Raw genomic sequence first — 19,887 nt, forward strand, 5'->3', positions numbered from 1 at the left:
GCTATTTAAAAGCATAATAGCAGCCCACAAAAATCTGACATGGTTTTACCACTGTAAATTGAGAAATATGGACAGGAATCTAACAGTTTCTTGTTGTAATTGTCACAATTTAATCAACTCAAAGTTCTATCAAAGTCACCACACTACTTCGTTGAATGTAGGTTATTAGCTTAAAGCCTAGTGAACATTTCATTCGCTTTAGCTTGCCTTTGACTGAAAGATGTCACCCAGCTTGTTGGCCCTTTTCTCTCCCCTGGCATCTGGCTATCAGTGGGATTTAGTAAGTTTGTGGCTGTTTTTACTTTATGATAACCCGCTTATTGTAGTGACAGTCACAGGGAACATCTCCGCTAAACAAATAGGCTTTGTAGTGGAGATTCAGCACCACGGACAGAAGGTTTAGGTTGTAGTTATTATAGGAATTATAGGACTATTTCTCTCTATACGATTTGTATTTCATATACCTTTGACTATTGGATGTTCTTATAGGCACTTTAGTACTGCCAGTGTAACAGTATAGCTTCCATCCCTCTCATCGCCGCTACCTGGGCTCGAACCAGGAACACATCGACAACAGCCACCCTCGAAGCAGCGTTACCCATGCAGAGCAAGGGCAACAACTACTCCAAGTCTCAGAGCGAGTGACGTTTGAAACGCTATTTGCGCGCACCCCGCTAACTAGCTAGAAGCATTGCGAAGAGCTGCTGGCAAAACGCACAAAAGTGCTGTTTGAATGAATGCTTACGAGCCTGCTGGTGCCTACCATCGCTCAGTTAGACTGCTCTATCAAATCATAGACTTAATTATAACATAATAACACACAGAAATACGAGCCTTAGGTCATTAATATGGTCGAATCCGGAAACTATCAATCTCAAAAACAAAACAGTTCCGTATTTTATCTAACGGGTGGCATCCATAAGTCTAAATATTCCTGTTACATTGCACAACCTTCAATGTTATGTCATAATTATGTAAAATTCTGGCAAATTAGTTCGCAATGAGCCAGGCGGCCCAAACTGTTGCATATACTCTGACTCTGCGTGCAATGAACGCAAGAGAAGTGACACAATTTCACCTGGTTAATATTGCCTGCTAACCTGGATTTATTTAGCTAAATATGCAGGTTTAAAAATATATACTTCTGTGTATTGATTTTAAGAAAGGCATTGATGTTTATGGTTAGGTACAGGTTGGAGCAACGACAGTCCTTTTCGCGAATGCGCACTGCACCGATTATATGCAACGCAGGACACGCTAGATAAACTAGTAATATCATCAACCATGTGTAGTTATAACTAGTGATTATGATTGATTGATTGTTTTTTATAAGATAAGTTTAATGCTAGCTAGCAACTTACCGTGGCTTCTTACTGCATTCGCGTAAAAGGCGATCTCCTCGTTTGGCAGGTTAGAGCGTTGGACTAGTTAACTGTAAGGTTGCAAGATTTGAATCCCTGAGCTTACAAGGTCAAAATCTGTCATTCTGCCTCTGAACAAGGCAGTTAACCCACCGTTCCTAGGCCGTCATTGAAAATAAGAATGCGTTCTTACCTGACTTGCCTAGTTAAATAAAGGTGTAAAAAAAATAAAAAAAACGGCGTCCAAAATGACCGATTCCGATTGTTATGAAAACTTGAAATCGGCCCTAATTAATCCATTCCGATTAACCGGTCGACCTCTAGTCAGTATGTTATGGAAGCAAACAAACAAACGCCAACCCACCCAACCACATCCCAGCTAAATCACCCTATCTTTCCCACAGTGAAGGGATGATAGGTGTTCGATGAGTGCTGATGCGTCGTGACATGATTGGCAGCTTAGAGAGTAATCAAAGCGACAGGAAAAGAACACACCTGCTGATCTGCAAGATGTGCATGATTCGATTCACCAGAAAGAGACGATTCACCGCTTCAAAAGCACTGCTGCCAGCCGTATTCAAAGTCTGTGTCTGTCTTCAGAGACAGCTGGAGATCAAAAACTTTCCAAACAACATTAGCCAGCTGAGACCACAGTGACTGCAACACACCTGTCATTCATCTCAGAGACAAGCTGTAATGTCAGAGAGTGGTCACACAGACCTAAAGTGACCGGGCCTGAATTGGTCATGGTTGTGGTTTCAGATGCATGGTCAAGTTCAATTACGTAGGCTGCAATATACATAGACCACGACCAAAAGTTATGTTGTAGAAACACTTATCTGACAGGTTTGTTTGATTCAAGCCCAGATGTTCACTTCGGGCCTGAACTGTTTGACAACCTGCCCTCTCCTGATATGACTTGAATCAACAAATAAATACAAATGAATTCTCTCATCATGTACTTAAATTCATTATGCTAATAGTATTGGACTTAATGTAATAATTCTATATGTCCTAGAGTGTGGGGACGTACAGTAGGAGGGACAAACCATTGAATTATGTTACAAAATCAATCAAGCCAGAATAAATTGACTTTGACTTGAAAAGGTTTGGGGAGAACGCTGTGGGCCATAAGCCCTTGTCAACCCCCCCTCCCCTTGTCCAAACATCTTCACCATAAATCAACATGTTATGCCGCCCCTCGTCCCACTCCAGCCATTGAGCCCAACAGCCCAAACCGTTAATGCAGAACGTTAATTAATTTTCAAACTAAACGGATGGAGAGCGCCGGCTATTATCTCCGGGCTGAGCTGTGGCGGTCCCGTCGAGTATGTTTCTCTCATGGCGGGGAGCGACTTTGATGTGCAAAAGCGGGGAGGATAGAAGAGGGGGAAAGAAAGAAAAACACTCAAGTTTTAATGGCTCTCCAGTGTGCTAACGAACAGAGGGAGAGAGAGAAGCCATGTCATGGGAAAAAATATGCGATACTATTCAACGTGATCAATGTAAAGGGAAATCGCTACATCTGGGGATTCTTCACTGTCAAAGTTAGTGTGCTCCTGGCTGCCGGTGGGCTGGTCCACTGCTCCCAAGGTAGAAGACTGGAGCAAGTAGAGCTCCTTCCGCGCCTACACAAACTGTGTTGATTTTATTACGACAAACAACCACTTCATTTATGCAAAGATGGTAAGTGAGACGCCAACGTGCTGCACAGCAAGATACCTTCCTGATGAAATAAGAGACTATTGAGAAAAGTCGTCTCTTTTCCTCCACTAAGTCTATAGACATTACGGAAAATTGAATTAGAAGAACTAAGGAACAGCAGCAGATGGTGTTGAGCGACTGGCTAAACATAGATATACTTAGGGGACACTAGCCAAAGAGTGTAGCCATTAGCCGAATCAGAAAGCCAAGCTGAGAATTGTATCAATTTCTTGAAAGCGGAAAAGGTCCACGGGCCATGGACCCAGGGATGGTGGCGGTTGGCTGAAATGGAGCAGATGGCCCGGATGCTGTCCAGGGGACACACAGTCACAGGACGGATACTGTAACTCATTTGGTTCCTGGTTTTTCGGGGCACATTAAGAAAAGCAGATGAGACGTGTCAAGAGTGGTGGTGGGTTGGTCGTTGGCATTGCAATCTGTGTGTCTCATCAGACTCCTGCCCTGCGGAAGGTCACAGGTTAACATGGCAGCAGCTGCTGCTGCTTTTCAAATATCAATCTCCTGGTAGCAAAGGCATGCTTCACTGTTGATTGTGATCACATGGCTCTTTAATGCACACACCACACTGATCGGGAAGGAATCCCAGCAACATCTAATATTCAAGTGACACGCGCTGAGACCGACCGCAATGCTCATTTGTTTTTAATCGAATCCGAAAACACTGTGCTGTACTCGGATTTGTGGTCTGGATAATTCCACAGCATTGATGAGGCCAGGGCTTGGTGCTAGTCTATTCATGCTCTGGGTTGGGAGAGAGTGGTTGTGTGTCATTATCCTCAGACAGAGGAGCTCTACAGTGAAGAGGGTTTATACACTAGCATGGCAGGTGGCAGTTACATTATGGCATATGTCCTCAAATCAACTGCCAATGTTCCCTCACTGTGAGCGAGGAATCTGGCAAACCCTCTCGTAAACTCACTGCCATTTTGTATAGAAGGAGTCAAGGATGCAAGTGAGGGGAGAAAGAGACTGGGTAAAATGAATAAGAACAGAATGTAAGCAGAAAGAGTGAGACTGCCCGTGACTGAGTTTCTCCAGTCTAAGAACAGTCGGTGAGAGAGTGAGTCACAAGGTTAGCCTTCAGCACAGACAAACAGGTAGCGACTCCAGGACAGAGACTGAGTTCAGACTGCAGGTGAACCAGTCTGAAAGGCCTGGGGCCAGTGACACACAGACAGCCCTCTCAGCCCAAGCTCCTGATTGAGTTCTGAGTGCGCCTCACCTGGACTGAACCCCCTGCTGCTTCCCCTGAGTGTCTCTCAGCTCCATAAAACACCATTCACAGTTTATACAGATGCTGAGAAGAGGAGTGGAGTAAGGGGTAAGGGAGGGTTGGTGTGAAATGGGGTTATAACAGCTCTCTCCTCCTCCTGAGACATATTCCTTTTAGAAATAACTCTGCTGCTCTCCCACTGAGAAAGACTGTCATTAGAAGTCATGCCCAAAATGAACTGCTGGTCGTCGCCACATTAGTGACATTACGTCGCCACATTAGTGAATTATATACAGTACCAGTCAAAAGTTTGTACACACATACAGTACTCATTCAAGGGTTTTTCTTTATTTTTTACTATTATTTTCTACATTGTAGAATAATAGTGAAGACATCAAAACTATGAAATAACACAATGTATGGAATCACGTAACAACGAAAAAAAAGTAGCCACCCTTTGCCTTGATGACAGCTTTGCACACTCTTGGCATTCTCTCAACCAGCTTCACCTGGAATGCTTTTCAAACAGTCTTGAAGGTGTTCCCACATACGCTGAGCACTTGTTGGTTGCTTTTCCTTCACTCTGTGGTCTAACTCATCCCAAACCATCTCAATTGGGTTGAGGTCGGGTGATTGTGGAGGGCAGGTCATCTGATGCACCACTCAATCACTCCCCTTCTTGGTCAAATACCACTTACACAGCCTGGATGTGTGTTGGATCATTGTCCTGTTGAAAAACAAATTATAGTCCCACTAAGCGCAAAGCAGATGGGATGGCGTATCGCTGCAGAATGCTGTTGTAGCCACACTGGTTAAGTGTGCCTTGAAAAATAAATAAATCACAGACAGGATCACCAGCAAAGCTCCCCCACACCATCACACATCCTTCTCCTCCATGCTTCACAGTTGGAACCGCACATGCAGAGATAATCCGTTCACCTACTCTGAGTCTCACAAACACAGTGGTTTGAACCAAAAATCTCAAATTTGAACTCAGACTAAAATACAGATTTCCACAGGTCTAATGTACATTGCTCAAGTTTCTTGGACCAAGCAAATATCTTCTTATTGGTGTCCTTTAGTAGTGGTTTCTTTGCAGATATTTGACCATGAATGCCTGATTCACGCAGTCTCCTCTGAACAGTTGATGTTGAGATGTGTCTGTTACTTGAACTCTGTGAAGCATTTCTTTGGGCTGCAATTTCTGAGGCTGATAACTCTAATGAACTTATCCTCTGCAGCAGAGGTAACCCTGGGTCTTCCTTTCCTGTGGCGTTCCTCATGAGAGACAGTTTTATCATAGCGCTTGATGGCTTTTGCGACTGCACTTTTTCCGGATTGACTGACCTTCATGTCTTAAAGTAACGATGGACTGTCATTTCTCTTTGCTTATTTGAGCTGTTCATGCCATAATATGGACTTGGTATTTTACCAAAATTAGGGATATCTTCTGTATACCACCACTACCTTGTAACAACACAAATGCATTCCAGGTGACTACCTCATGAAGCTGGTTGAGAGAATGCCAAGAGTGTGCAAAGCTGTCATCAAGGCAAAGGGTTGCTACTTTGAAGAATCCCAAACATATTTGGAAAGTAGAGTAAGAGTTTAAACAGTATATATGAGTGTGCTTAAAGTGCATTGAAAGGGCTCTGGGGTGATGTTGACTAATACCCTATTTGATCAGAGCACCATGCACTTCCCTACTTTGTTGGTTTAAAACTGTATAAGGAGGATATAAGAGTGCAACACTTAAATAAATTAACTGTGAGAATGGAAAATACACTCGGCTGACATTCAGATTGCTCTTGACTGCTTCTGCTTTCAGAGATCACTGGATTAGTGGGTTTCTCCAGGATGCACTGTGATAAATATGAAGTGTTTTAACTGGTGCTCATTCTTCAGCAAAAGGACACCTCGCTGAAAGGGTCCCATTACACCGCCATCCATAGATCTCAGCATCACGACCACTCCATCCGAACATATTGATTACCGTCTGTCTGCAACAGCCTCTGAATGCCCAGAGTTATTATGTGCTTGTCAGCTGCTAAATTGGTCAAATGGGTGAAAACCTCTCTTCTGTTGGCGTCTGTACAGGAAAGTAGGGATACATCTGTGTGTTTTTGGAGTGTTGCAATGAACCACTCATCTGGCTTGCTTCATACAAGAACAAACAAAATGTGTGTCCATCTATGAAGACAGGGAGAGTAGAGAGTAGATTCTTATTCCCATCACAGGCAACTCCTCCCAAAATCCTCTGACAGTTCCCCTGGAGGACATGTTATGTCCAGGTCAGAGCATGTGCCGCAGGGGAACAGTCCTTAGATTTACGCACGCAAGCATGGACACACACAAGCACATGGACACACACATGGACACATACACATGCTGTGACCCACTGTATAAGGGCAGAAATTCACTCTTTCTCCTCCTGAACAAGCCGTCAAATTTGTGCTGATGCTCTGGGGAAAAACATCACCTGAGTCATCATGCTGTCTTGACTGTTCTGTGAGGATCCAAACTGGTCAGATCAGGTTTGCAATGAATAAAGGATCCAAACTGGTCAGATCAGGTTTGCAATGAATAACCTCAACCAGACCCCCTCTCACCTGCAGAGGCGGGGAGGAGGGAACTGGTGGGGGTTAACAACTCACGTCCTGTTGTAAATCAAGAGAAGATCCAGGTCTCCCTCTCTAAATTCACCAAAGGAATGTGCCTTTGTTTCAAGAAACTTTCCCCGCCGAAACTCTTAACACGTTCAAAAGCAAATAGTGGAAAAATATTTCTAACATAGAACGTGCGGAATGGAGTGTAAAGAACACTAATGTTGTTTTGATATCATTAAAAATGTTATAAAGGAAATACTTTAACTTGGAAAGTATACCCACGACATGTGTGAAGTGTCCATCCTATGCTTTGTGCATGAAATATGAAAATGATGAATGTGTTTGTTAACTTCTTCGGGCTAGGGGGAAGTATTCGGAAGTTCGGATGACTGAGGTGCCCAAAGTAAACTGCCTGTTACTCAGGCCCAGAAGCTAGGATATGCATATAATTGGTAGTATTGGATAGAAAACACTCTGAAGTTTCTAAAACTGTTAAAATAACGTCTGAGTATAACAGAACTGATATGGCAGGCGAAAACCCGAGGAGAATCCATCCGGAAATGTTTTGTTGTTGAGGTCACAGCCCATTCAAATCCTTGTTTATGGGAGATTCAAAGGAATACCTCCTAGATTGCAGCTCCTATGGCTTCCACTAGATGTCAACAGTCTTTAGAAAGGGTTTCAGGATTGTTTTTTTTAAATTAGCTAGAATTTGTAGTTTTTCTAGGTGGCTCTCATTTTGACTGCAGTGTTGTGGCGCACGTGGATGAGGGTGCACACTTTGTTATTTATCTCCGGTATTGAAAACACTATTCTCCATCTTAAATTTGATAGTTTATTTACATATTAGGGTACCTGAGGATTGATTAGAAACGTTGTTTGACTTGTTTGGAGGAAGTTTATTGGTAACTTTTGGGATTCCTTTGTATGCATTTTGAATGAGGGGAAAAGGTGGATTACTGAATCAAGCGCGCCAACTAAACTGACCTTTTTGGGATATAAAGAAGGACTTTATCGAACAAAACAACCATTTGTTATGTAGCTGGAACCCTTGGGATTGCAAACAGAGGAAGATCTTCAAAGGTAAGTGATTTATTCTATCTCTATTTCTGACTTTCGTGACACCTCTGCTGGTTTGGAAAATGTATTTAATGCTTTTGTAAGCGGGCCGCTGTCCTCAGATAATCGCATGGTATGCTTTCACCGTAAAGCCTTTTTGAGATTTGACAAAGCGGCTGGATTAACAAAAAGTTAAGCTTATAAATTATGTATGACACTTGTATTTTCATGAATGTTTAATATGACGATTTTTGTATTTTGAATTTTGCGCTCTGCAATTTCACCGGATGTTGTCGAGGTGGGGCGCTAGCGGCACGTCTAGTCCAAAGAGGTTTTAAGAGAGGGATGTGATTTTAGGAGCCATAAGAGATAATTGTTTTACATAAACTTTGCACAGTGACAAGTCACGTCCCTGAGTGAGGTCAGAGAGCCTGTCAGCCTGACGGAACCGCGCTTTTGAACAAACCGTATAAAATGATTGGTTAAGAATGAACATATCAGACCAGAAGAGCATGAAGCTACACGTTTAAAGTGGTCTGAACTTTGAATCACAACACGAGGTAGAAAAGATAAACTGACCTCCCGGACAATCACTGGTATGGCTGATTAGCTGTCCGAAGTAAAGTATCTAGAAAAGCTCATTTAAGTGGGACCATTCTACTACTCTGCTCAAACCATCTTATTAAGCTACTCTCATCATCCCACTGGGAACCATCGACACGGATGGCTAGCCCTTTTTCAAAAGGGGCATCTTCAGGAGCGAATGGAAGGAAAATCAACTCTGCAGTTCTGTTCAGGACTGCACGACAAGTCACCAGATAACTACAAAGAAGAACAGTAGAAGACTTGTTGGAACCATTTTTGGACAATCAGAGCTTTAAAAGCGTGCTGCGAAAAGGCCCAATGCCCTTTCCAAGGCTGCACTGTCCACCTAGCGAGATCCACAGCGAACCAAGGAATTTCACATAAATACATTCATGATTTCTTACTCCAAGTTGGCGGCGGTTCGTCTGCAAAGTATAGGATTACTGTAAGTTAGAGTAGTTTCTAAATGTACCAACGTTAACTTCTCTGGGGTATGTGAGACTGTAGCGTCCCACCTCTTCAACAGCCAGTGAAACTGCAGGGCGCAAAATTCAAATACAGAAATACTCATTATAAAAATTCAGAAAACAAAACATATTTTACATAGTTTTAAAGATTAACTTCTTGTGAATCCAACCACGGTGTCAGATTTAAAAAATGCTTTACGGCGAAAGCATACCGTACGATTATTTGAGAACATAGCCTAGCAGACAAATCATTACAAACAGTAACCAGCCAAGTAGCAGAGTTACACAAGTCAGAAATAGAGATAAAATTAATCCCTTACTTTTGATGATCTTCATATGGTTGCACTCAGCAGACATTCATTTACTCAATAAATGTTCCTTTTGTTCGATAAAGTCTCTTTATATCCAAAAATCTCAGTTTTGGTTGCGTTTTCTTCAGTAATCCACAGGCTCAAACGCAGTCAAAACAGGCAGACAAAAAATCTAAATTGTATCCGTAAAGTTCATAGAAACATGTCAAACGATGTTTATATTCAATCCTCAGGTTGTTTTTAGCCTAAATAATCGATAATATTTCAACCGGACAATAACGTCGTCAATATAAAAGGTAAACAAGGAAGGCACTCTCTCGGCCGCGCGCATGAAAAAGCTCTGTGACACTTTAGGGTCCACTCATTCAGACTGCTCTTACTTCCTCATTTTTCAGATTACAAGCCTGAACCAATTTCTAAAGACTGTTGACATCTAGTGGAAGGCATAGGAACTGCAATTTGAGTCCTAGGTCAATGGATACTGTAATGGCATTGAATAGAAAACTACAAAACCAAAAAAGAAACTACTTCCTGAATTGATTTTTCTCAGGTTTTCACCTGCCAAATCAGTTCTGTTATACTCACAGACACTATTTTAACAGTTTTGGAAACTGTAGAGTGTTTTCTATCCAAATCTACCAGTTATTTGCATATCATATCTTCTGGGCCCGAGTAGGAGGCAGTGTAATTTGGGCATACTTTTCATCCAAAATTCCAAATGCTGCCCCCTACCCTAGAGAAGTTAAGTGTCTCTGTCCCTCTCTCTCTGCCCCCCTCTCCATGTCTTTCGTAACAAGCATTCATATGGTTGTCAGTCCACTAGGGACCTGTTTTTAACATTTTAAGTGTGTATGTTTATTCTGTGTTATCATTTAATTAGCTGGTACATGTAAATAAATAATTAAGCCAGTTTTTGTAGTACTGAATCATAAGTAAGGCTCATGTTTTTGCAGATGCAGGAGGTTACGACTCTTCAGAATGATGATATGATACGTGGTATGATTAATAATTTGACTGTTTATAGATGTGATAGGTAAAGACCTTCTAGAGTTTAATTAGGGAGATGGTAACTCTTTAAAGAACCGCTCTCATGGTTCCCCAGATCCTAATGAGTTAATTGTTTCATGATTCATTTAAATCGGGTAACAATTTAACCTATTTAGGTAATTAGATAAATAAGTCTTTAGATTAATGTTAGTCAAGTCAAGACAATGCTGTCATACAGACAGTCACAGTCCCACTAACTAAACCACTGAAACACTACAGCACTACTCCATCCTCAGAGGTATAGAATTCATTCTGTTTGCGTTGAAGAGCTGTCTGAAATATACACAACCTACACTGACTGTACAAAACATTAAAAACAGCTTCCTAATAGTGAGTTGCACACACCTCTTTTGCCCTCAGAACAGCCTCACTTCGTCAAGGCATGGACTCTACAAGGTGTCGAAAGCATTCCACAGGGATGCTGGCCCATGTTGACTCCAATGCTTCCCACAGCTGTGTCAAGCTGGCTGGATGTCCTTTAGGGGGTGGACCATTCTTGATACACACAGGAAACTGTTGAGTGTGAAAAACCCAGCAGCATTGCAGTTCTTGACACAATCAAACCTGGCACCTACTACCATACCCTTTTCAAAGGTACTTCAATCTTTGGTCTTGCCCATTCACCCTCTGATTGGCACACATACACAATCCATGCCTCAATTATCTAAAGGCTTAAAAATCCTTTGTTAATCTGGCTCCTCACCTTCATCTACACTGATTGAAGTGGATTTAACAGGTTACATCAATAAGGGATCATAGCTTTCACCTGGATTCACCTGGTTAGTCTATGTCAACGGTCTCAAACTCATTCCACGGAGGTCCGAGTGTCTACAGGTTTGAGTTTTTTCCTTTCAATTAAGACCTAGACAACCAGTTTGAGGGCAGTTCCTTGCTAATTAGTGACCTCAATTCATCAATCAAGTACAAGGGTGGAAAGAAAACCCACAGACACTTGGCCCTCTGTGGAATGAGTTCGACACATGTGGTCTATGTTATGGAAAGAGTTGTTCCTAATGTTTTGTACACTCAGTGTATGAGATCAGTGAAGATCGAACATCATGATAATCAATTTGGGAAAAGCATGAGGGAATATACGACAATGCATGTGTGAGAGTGTGGACATGTTTTAGTATTCTTGTAGTGAGTGCTATAAACAAACAAAACAAACATTTGACCACCTGGGGAAATTGTGTTAGTCCCCACGAGGTCAAATGCTATTTCTAAAGGCTTTAAGGTTAGAATTAGTGTTAGAATTACGTTAAGGGTTAGTAGCTCGGGTTAGGAGCTAGGGTTAAGGTTAGGTTTTTGGGTTAGGGAGTACAGGTTAGGGTTAGGTTAATGGTTAGGGGTTAGGGAAAATAGGAATTTGAATGGGATTGAATTGTGTCCCCACAAGGTTAGCTGTACAAGACTGTGTGTATTTGTGAGTGTTTGGAAACAGTGGGTGAGAGAGTGAGTGACTTGTGTGTAGCCAGCAGAGCAGAAACCTCCATCTGGGAGAAGTGTGATGAAGTAATCAAGTGCATGTTGTATGATGCAGAGAAGCACACTCCTTACTGGGCACAGTGGAAGAGCCCAAAGAGGAGGTACCCAAACTACCAATCTAACTCCCATTGAACCTGACACAAAAAAACTGGTGTCCCTATAGGATGACAAACCATGTTACACTGAACAAAAATATAAATCGCAACATGCTAAAAAACTTTAATGAGCAAGCCTTCCTTCATGACCAGGCCTCTGTAAATTGGTAGAGAATCAGCTTGATCCCCTCTGTCGAAGACGCTTGGACCTTCTTTTTTGATATAGCCAGTGGTATTGTTAACAAACACGCTCCCCTAAAGAAAATGAGAATAAAAACAGGTTCAGCCCCTGGATTGACCATGATCTTGCAGAGTTACTCCACCTCAAGAATTGCATTTGGCAAAAGGCTCGGCACACGCATTCTCAGGCTGACTGGCTCTCGTTCAGGATAATGGGAAATAAGTGCACTCAGGCTATCCGGAAGGCCAAAGTTAGTTACTTGAAGGAGAAGTTCTCTCTGTCTGGGTCTAACTCCAACAAGTTCTGGAAAATGGTTAAACGGTTCAAGACCTGTAGAATAAACCCTCCTCCTCACAGCTGCCCATGTCCCTTAAAGTTGATGATGTGGTTGTTACTGACAAGAAGCACATGGCTGAGCTCTTTAACTTCTTGACGCTAGGGGTCAGATTTTTTTATATATTTTTTAAAATAACGTTCCCAAGGTAAACGGACTATTTCTCAGGTCCAGATCGTAGAATATGCCTATAATTTACAGATTAGGATAGAAAACACTCCAAAGTTTCCAAAACTGTCAAAATATTGTCTGTGAGTATAACAAAACTGATTCTGCAGGCGAAAACCTAAGAAAATATAACCCGGAAGTGATATTTAAAAAGAAAAATCTGTGTTTCCTGGCCAGTCTTTCTTCCATTTAAAGGGCTATCAACCAGATTCCTTTTCCAATGGCTTCGTCAGGCTGTGACCAGGCTTTCAGCGGGTTGTTTAGGGAAATGATCCCGTAATCGGGATCTGTGCGCAGAAAGGTTAAATCACCACTTCATTTAGTCAGGATTCCTATTTGACTCAGCCATGCCTCCTTGCCCGTCCAACATTTCCTCATCTCCCACACCTTTTAATGTGACTATCCCCGATGCGCCTCCCTCTTTTCCCCCTGCCCCGCTACAAAGTTTCTTCCTGCAGGCAGTCACTGAGTCTGAGGTGCTCCTGAAACTTGACCCCCAAAAAAACTCTGGGTCAGATGGTTTAGACCCTTTCTTCTTTAAGGTTGCTGCCCCTATCATCGCCAAGCCTATCTCCAACCTTTTTAACCGGTCTCTCCTTTCTGGGGAGGTTCCCATTGCTTGGAAGGCAGCCACAGTTCATCCTCTATTTAAATGGGGAGATCAAGCTGATCCTAACTGTTATAGGCCTATTTCTATTTTGCCCTGTTTATCAAAAGTGTTGGAAAAACTTGTCAATAATCAACTGACTGCTTTCTTGATGTCTATAGTATTCTCTCGGGTATGCAATCTGTTTTCTGCTCAGGTTATGGATGTGTCACTGCAACCTTAAAGGTCCTCAATGATGTCACTGTTGCCCTTGATTCTAAGCAATATTGTACTGCTATTTTTATCGACTTGGCCAAAGAAATCTGCTGTCTCAGCCACTGCCTGTCACCAAGGAAGTGCCTCAAGGCTCGATCCTAGGCCCCACACTCTTCTCAATTTACAGCAACAACATAGCTCAGGCAGTAGGAAGCTCTCTCATCCATTTATATGCAGATGATACAGTCATACTCAGCTGGCCCCTGCCTGTATTTTGTGTTAAATGCTCTAGAACAAAGCTTTCTTAGTGTCCAACAAGCTTCTCTACCCTTAACCTTGTTCTGAACTCCTCCAAAACAGAGGTCATATGGTTTGGTAAGAAGAATGCCTCTCTCCCCACAGGTCTCTCTACTCCCTACTACCTCTGAGGGTTTAGAGCTTGAGGTAGTCACCTCATACAAGTACTTGGGAGTATGGCTAGACAGTACACTGTCCTTCTCCCCGCACATATCAAAGCTGCAGGCTAAAGTTAAATCTAGACTTGGACTCCCCTATCGTAATCGTTCCTCTTTCACCCCAGCTGCCAAACTAACCCTGATTCAGATGACCATCCTACCCATGCTAGAGTACGGAGACATAATTTATAGATCGGCAGGTAAGGGTGCTCTTGAGTGGCTAGATGTTCTTTACTATTCAGCCATCAGATTTACCACCAATGCTCCTTATAGAAAACATCACTGCACTCTATACTCCTCTGTAAACTGGTCATCTCTGTATACCCGTCGCAAGATCCACTGGTTGATGCTTATTTATAAAACCCTCTTAGGCCTCACTCCCCCCTATCTTAGATATCTACTGCAGCCCTCATCCTCCACATACAACACCCGTTCTGCCAGTCACATTTTGTTAAAGGTCCCCAAAGCACACACATCCCTGGGTTGCTCGTCTTTTCAGTTCGCTGCAGCTAGAACGAGCTGCAACAAACACTCAAACTGGACAGTTTTATCTCCATCTCTTCATTCAAAGACTCAGTCATGGACACTCTTACTGACAATTGTGGCTGCTTTACGTGATGTATTGTTCTCTCTACCTTCCTGCCCTTTGTGCTGTTGTTTGTGTCCAATAATGTTTGTACCATGTTTTGTGCTGCGACCATGTTGTTTTGCTACCATGTTGTTGTCATGTTGTGTTGCTCCCGTGCTGTTTTGTCATGTGTTGCTGTCTTGCTTTGTTGTGGTCTTAGGTCTCTCTTGTCGTGATGTGTGTTTTGTCCTATATTTATATGTAATTCAAATAAATGTAAAAAAATCTTAATCCCAACCCCCAGCCCGTTCTTGCAGGAGGTCTTTTGCCATTTGGTAGGCCGTCATTGTAAATAAGAATTTGTTCTTAACTGACTTGCCTAGTTAAATAAATAAATGTAATGTGTTGGTCTCATGTTTCATGAGCTGAAATAAAAGATCCCCTTACGCACAAAAAGCATTTCTCTAAAATGTTGTGCACATTTGTTAAAAACTCTGTTAGTGAGCATTTCTCGTTTGACAAGATAATCCATCTACCTGACAGGTGTGGCATATCAAGAAGCTGACTAAATCTCTCTGGGATAGGGTCTAGTTTCCTGAATTTCCGCCTGACTGACGTGCCCAAAGTAAACTGCCTGCTACTCAGGCCCAGAAGCCAGGATATGCATATAATTGGTAGCATTGGATAGAAAACACTTTGAAGTTTCTAAAACTGATATGTCTGAGATTATAACAGAATTGATATGGCAGGCTAAAATCCAAAGAAAAACCAACAGGAATTATTAATTTTTCTTTAGGTCCCAGGCTCTTATAATGGAAACCTATTGTTCCTATGTAATTCCCCTCCGGGATTGCAATTCCTATGGCTTCCACTAGATGTCAGTCTTTATTATTTCTATCTCTACTTTGCACATTCTTCCACTGCAAATCTACCATTCCAATGTTTTACTTGCTATATTGTATTTACTTCGCCACCATGGCCTTTTTTTTGTCTTTACCTCCCTTATCTCACCTCATTTGCTCACATTGTATATAGACTTATTTTTCTACTGTATTATTGACTGTATGTTTGTTTTACTCCATGTGTAACTCTGTGTTGTTGTTGTTTGTGTCGAAATGCTTTGCTTTATCTTGGCCAGTTCGCAATCGTAAATGAGAACTTGTTTTCAACTTGCCTACCTGGTTAAATAAAGGTGAAATAAAAATAAAAATAAATACAATTCAAGGTTTCAGGCTTGTTTCTTGAAAAACGAGCAGGAATTTTCAGTTTTAGTGAAGAGAGCACCAGAACAATATCAGTCTTTCGGCTTGCCGTGAAGACAGTGAGCGATTACAAATTTTACTTTCCTATTAAACATACTATTTCCGTATTAAATATTATAGTTTATTTACATTTTAGGGTACCTGATGATTAAATAGAAACATCGTTTGACTTGTTTGGAATAAGTTTAGTGGTAGCTTTTGGACTCCTTTGTCTGTATGTTGAACGAGTGGATTACTGAAATCGATGGCGCCAACTAAACTGACTTTCTGGGAAATAAAGAAAGAAGAGATCTAACAAAACAATCATTGATGTTGTAGCTGGTACCCTTGGGATTGCAAACAGAGGAAGATTTTCAAAAGTAAGTGATTAATTTAGTCGCTATTTGTGATTTTGTGAAGCCTGTGCTGGTTGAAAAATATGTTGATGTGGGGCGCCATCCTCAGACAATCGCATGGTATGCTTTCACTGTAAAGCCTATTGTAAACTGGACAACGCAGTTATATTAACAAGAATTTAAGCTTTTAAATGATATAAGATACTTGTATGTTCATGAATGTTTAATATTACGATTATTTATTTGAATTGCGCACCCTCCAATTTCACCGGATGTTGTTGGCAGGTGTAAAAACAGCATGATCATTACACAAGTGCACCTTATGCTGGGGACAATAAAAGGCCACTCTAAAATGTGCAGTTTTGTGACAACACAATGCCACAAATGTCTCAAGTTGAGGGAGCGTGCAATTGGTATGATGACTGCAAGAAGGTTCACCAGAGCTGTTGCCAGAGAATTCAATGTTCATTTCTCTACCAAAAGCCGCCTCCAAAGTAGTTTTAGAGAATTTGGCAGTATGTCTAACCGGCCTCACAACCACACACCACATGTATGGCATTGTGTGGGCGAGCGGTTTGCTGATGTCAACGTTGTGAACAGAGTGCCCCATGGTGGCGGTGGGTTTATGGTATGGGCAGGCATAAGCTATGGACAAACATTCTACGTTCCAGTTCCCGCCAATATTCAGCAATTTTGCACAGCCATTGAAGAGGAGTGGGACAACATTCCACAGGCAACAGCCTGATCAACTCTATGCAAAGGAGATGTGTTGCGCTGCATGAGGCAAATGGCTGTCACACCAGATACTGACTGGTTTTCTGATCCACGTCCCTACCTTTTCTTTAAGGTATCTGTGAGCAACAGATCTGTATTCCCAGTCATGTGAAATCCATAGATTAGGGCGTAATGAATTTATTTCAATTGACTGATTTCCTTATATGAACTGTAACTCTGTAAAATCTTACAAATTGTTGCATGTTGCGTTTATAATTTTACCGCTAAACTAATGAAGCAACAACGAATCTTCAACTGCTAAGGGCCTGAAATGCATATTTTTTGATTGACACCTTCTCAGACGAGTCAATAAAAGCCTGAGGCTGATGGCTCTGGCATAGAGTGTTGCTCATTCAATTAAAACATGATAATACTATTTGAAAAGGTCAAATGTCAATCTCTTTGGCAGGAAATAGGTTGGAGACTGCCGTGCTTAAACACTGTGTGCCATGGCGCCTCAAACGAGCCCCCGAGCAGCTATTACCATTCATCACAGCCACTCTGCAGGGACGAGACCGGCGCAACGTTTTTCCCTATTCCTCGTTACATAGGAACTTGTTTGTTTTGACTTCCAGTTCCCAACACGACACATTGATTGGTTCCCAGAAACAAAATGGCTTTTTTGGCTCATCTTAAAATTCAAATATACATTTATTCTGTAACGATAGGAAGTGTGTGGGCAGGCAGGACTTTCATCCATAACCCAGCTAGAAATAACAAGCGAATGGGAGCGAAAGAATAGAAGAGAAAAAAAAGAGAGTGTGAGAGAGAGAACGAGAGAGAGAGTGGGAGGCACATTAAACTGGCCAAACATTTGGCAAGCAGAGTCTGTTCGAGCACAGAGTACACCCAACCAATGAACACCAATGCGGCACGCAACCGCAGACAATTACAAACTAATGTCAAGATGTATGAAAATGTAGGCTAGATCTACACAATGTCACAAATACAGCCCATTACCGGGTCTTGGGATGAAACCGGATCATCGTTTTGATGGTATTTCTACAGTACTACATACCAACAACCTGATTTGTAGTTACTGACAAGAGAGTCCGTATTAATCGTCACCATCGTCAAATCATCACAGCCATCTTCTGTCCATGTGCCTCATCTGGTTTTAAACTATCACCCTGTATTGGTCATGTATGATGGTTGGTACAGGGCTTAATATGTGATTCAATTCCATGGCTCAAAGACATGGACTTGGTGGAATTAGAATAGGCCTCCCAGGATGAAGGTGACCCAAAGAGAAGAAGCATTTAAGCTGCCAGAGAGATTCGACTGACCCTCCACCGGAAATTAAAGTGCACATGTTCGAGTATGTGTGTGTGTGTGTGTTTCACCAATGTCCCAGAAATGTTCCACATCTTCCTTACTTTGTCTTTGTCTATTATGAAGTCACACAGAAGGAAGAGAACAATCGGCATTAAAAGGCCTAGCTTTGGCCCTGTCCTGACTGATATCTTATCTCAATCTACGGGCTGCTGATAATCCACACATCCTCTTCCTGCTGTCTGTCCTCTCTGACCGTGCCACCTCATCCCAGGGTCAGGAGCGTTTTAAAGACTGCTGCTAACTTTGGCTCTTATCGATCATGTCCCCACGCTGAAGTGTGACCTGGGGCTTTCACTTCATCACTGAACATTCATTCCTCTAATCTATTTAAATCTAAAGCCATTCAAGGTTAGAATTACATGTTTTATATGGATATTGACACATAATATTGGCCTTCAACGTACAATCATACTGTCTGCACACTAATCTAATCCAAAAAGCATTTCGGGTCAGTGAACATAAAATAGATAATTGAAAGTCGTGGCGATTACTATTTTTATTCTTATCTAACAGAGCCTAATCTGACCTGGCATGAGACCTCTCCCCTAATACATTTTTCCTATGGGTCAGTGTGCCACTCACCTCCCGCTAGTATTGCGCAGGATGACCAGGGCGTCAGGGAAGCCGTCCATGTTGTAGTCTCCCAGGTGCAGGGTGATGGGGTTGTGGAGCTCCCCAGCAGGAGGGGTGGTCTGGGGGGGCACGAAGCCCCAGAGAGTCTCCCTCCACTGGAAATCGGTCAGGACTGGCACCCACTGCAACAGGAGAGAAAACAATGACGCTGGTTCAGCTCATTGATGATATACTACACCGGAATGAGACTCGGAGCGAAAAGAAAATGAAACAACATTGACTATTATTAACTGCTGGTCTATTTAGCAGAACTGACACCGCGGTGAGAGCGGGCTCAGTAGGGTTGCTGAATCACCGCCATTAATACCACAAGTCAAAAGATAGAAATGAGTGCTAGGGCAGAGGGCATTTCTTCCTTCCTGTTCCCAGCAATAAAACAGTTATTTTCCATCAGAACATATTTTGTATTTGAAAAGAGCTGTGGAAATTAGATCTATCACTGTGAAACCCACTGTGACTGTGTGGCCCATCCTTGACCTCCCTTGATTATACAGTACCATGATAAATATTGCAGTGAAAGATATATATATATATATATATATATATATATATATATATATATATATATATATATATATATATATATATATATATATATATATACACACACACGATGCCCCGCATAGCTCTATCAACACATATTCCACCCTTGACAGCTCAACTGAGTAGTCAATAAACCCTGGGAGCCTATTTCTCTCTGACAGTGACTGATGTTCATCATAATAGAATGTGAATGTACAAAAATCATACTAACTACTGTGGGTAAATTCACATTAAATTATATTTACGAAAACGTACGCACTCACGACTGTAAGTCGCTAAGGATAAGAGCGCCTGCTAAATGACTAAAATGTAAATATTGAATTAGTCACTGAACACATAACGAATAGTGAATAAAATCCAAGTAAGATTCCGTAATAGAGTGTTGCAGCCACTGCTAAAAATGGCAAGTCTCACAGAGCGACATCCTCAGATACCATCATTAGTAACCGTTTTCTGAATGGACGGATGTGAATACGAGAACTACACAAAGAGCTTTAAAAAGAGAGGGCAGCGGGGATAGGACCTATTCTTTATGCAGCTGAA

At 41.9% G+C, this 19,887-nt stretch overlaps 1 protein-coding gene across 1 annotated transcript in view; it reads right to left on the reverse strand.

Annotated features, from left to right (window-relative positions):
* The window catches only part of LOC129834339 (T-cell immunomodulatory protein-like), a 118,831-nt gene that overhangs the window by 57,280 nt on the left and 41,664 nt on the right, over nt 1–19,887 (reverse strand). The window contains exon 10 of the mRNA XM_055899239.1: nt 18,751–18,923. Coding sequence (XP_055755214.1) covers nt 18,751–18,923 — 173 coding nt within the window. The remainder of the gene's footprint in view (nt 1–18,750; nt 18,924–19,887) is intronic.

Source organism: Salvelinus fontinalis, chromosome 35 (assembly GCF_029448725.1).
Source record: "Salvelinus fontinalis isolate EN_2023a chromosome 35, ASM2944872v1, whole genome shotgun sequence".
Taxonomy (NCBI): Eukaryota; Metazoa; Chordata; class Actinopteri; order Salmoniformes; family Salmonidae; genus Salvelinus; species Salvelinus fontinalis.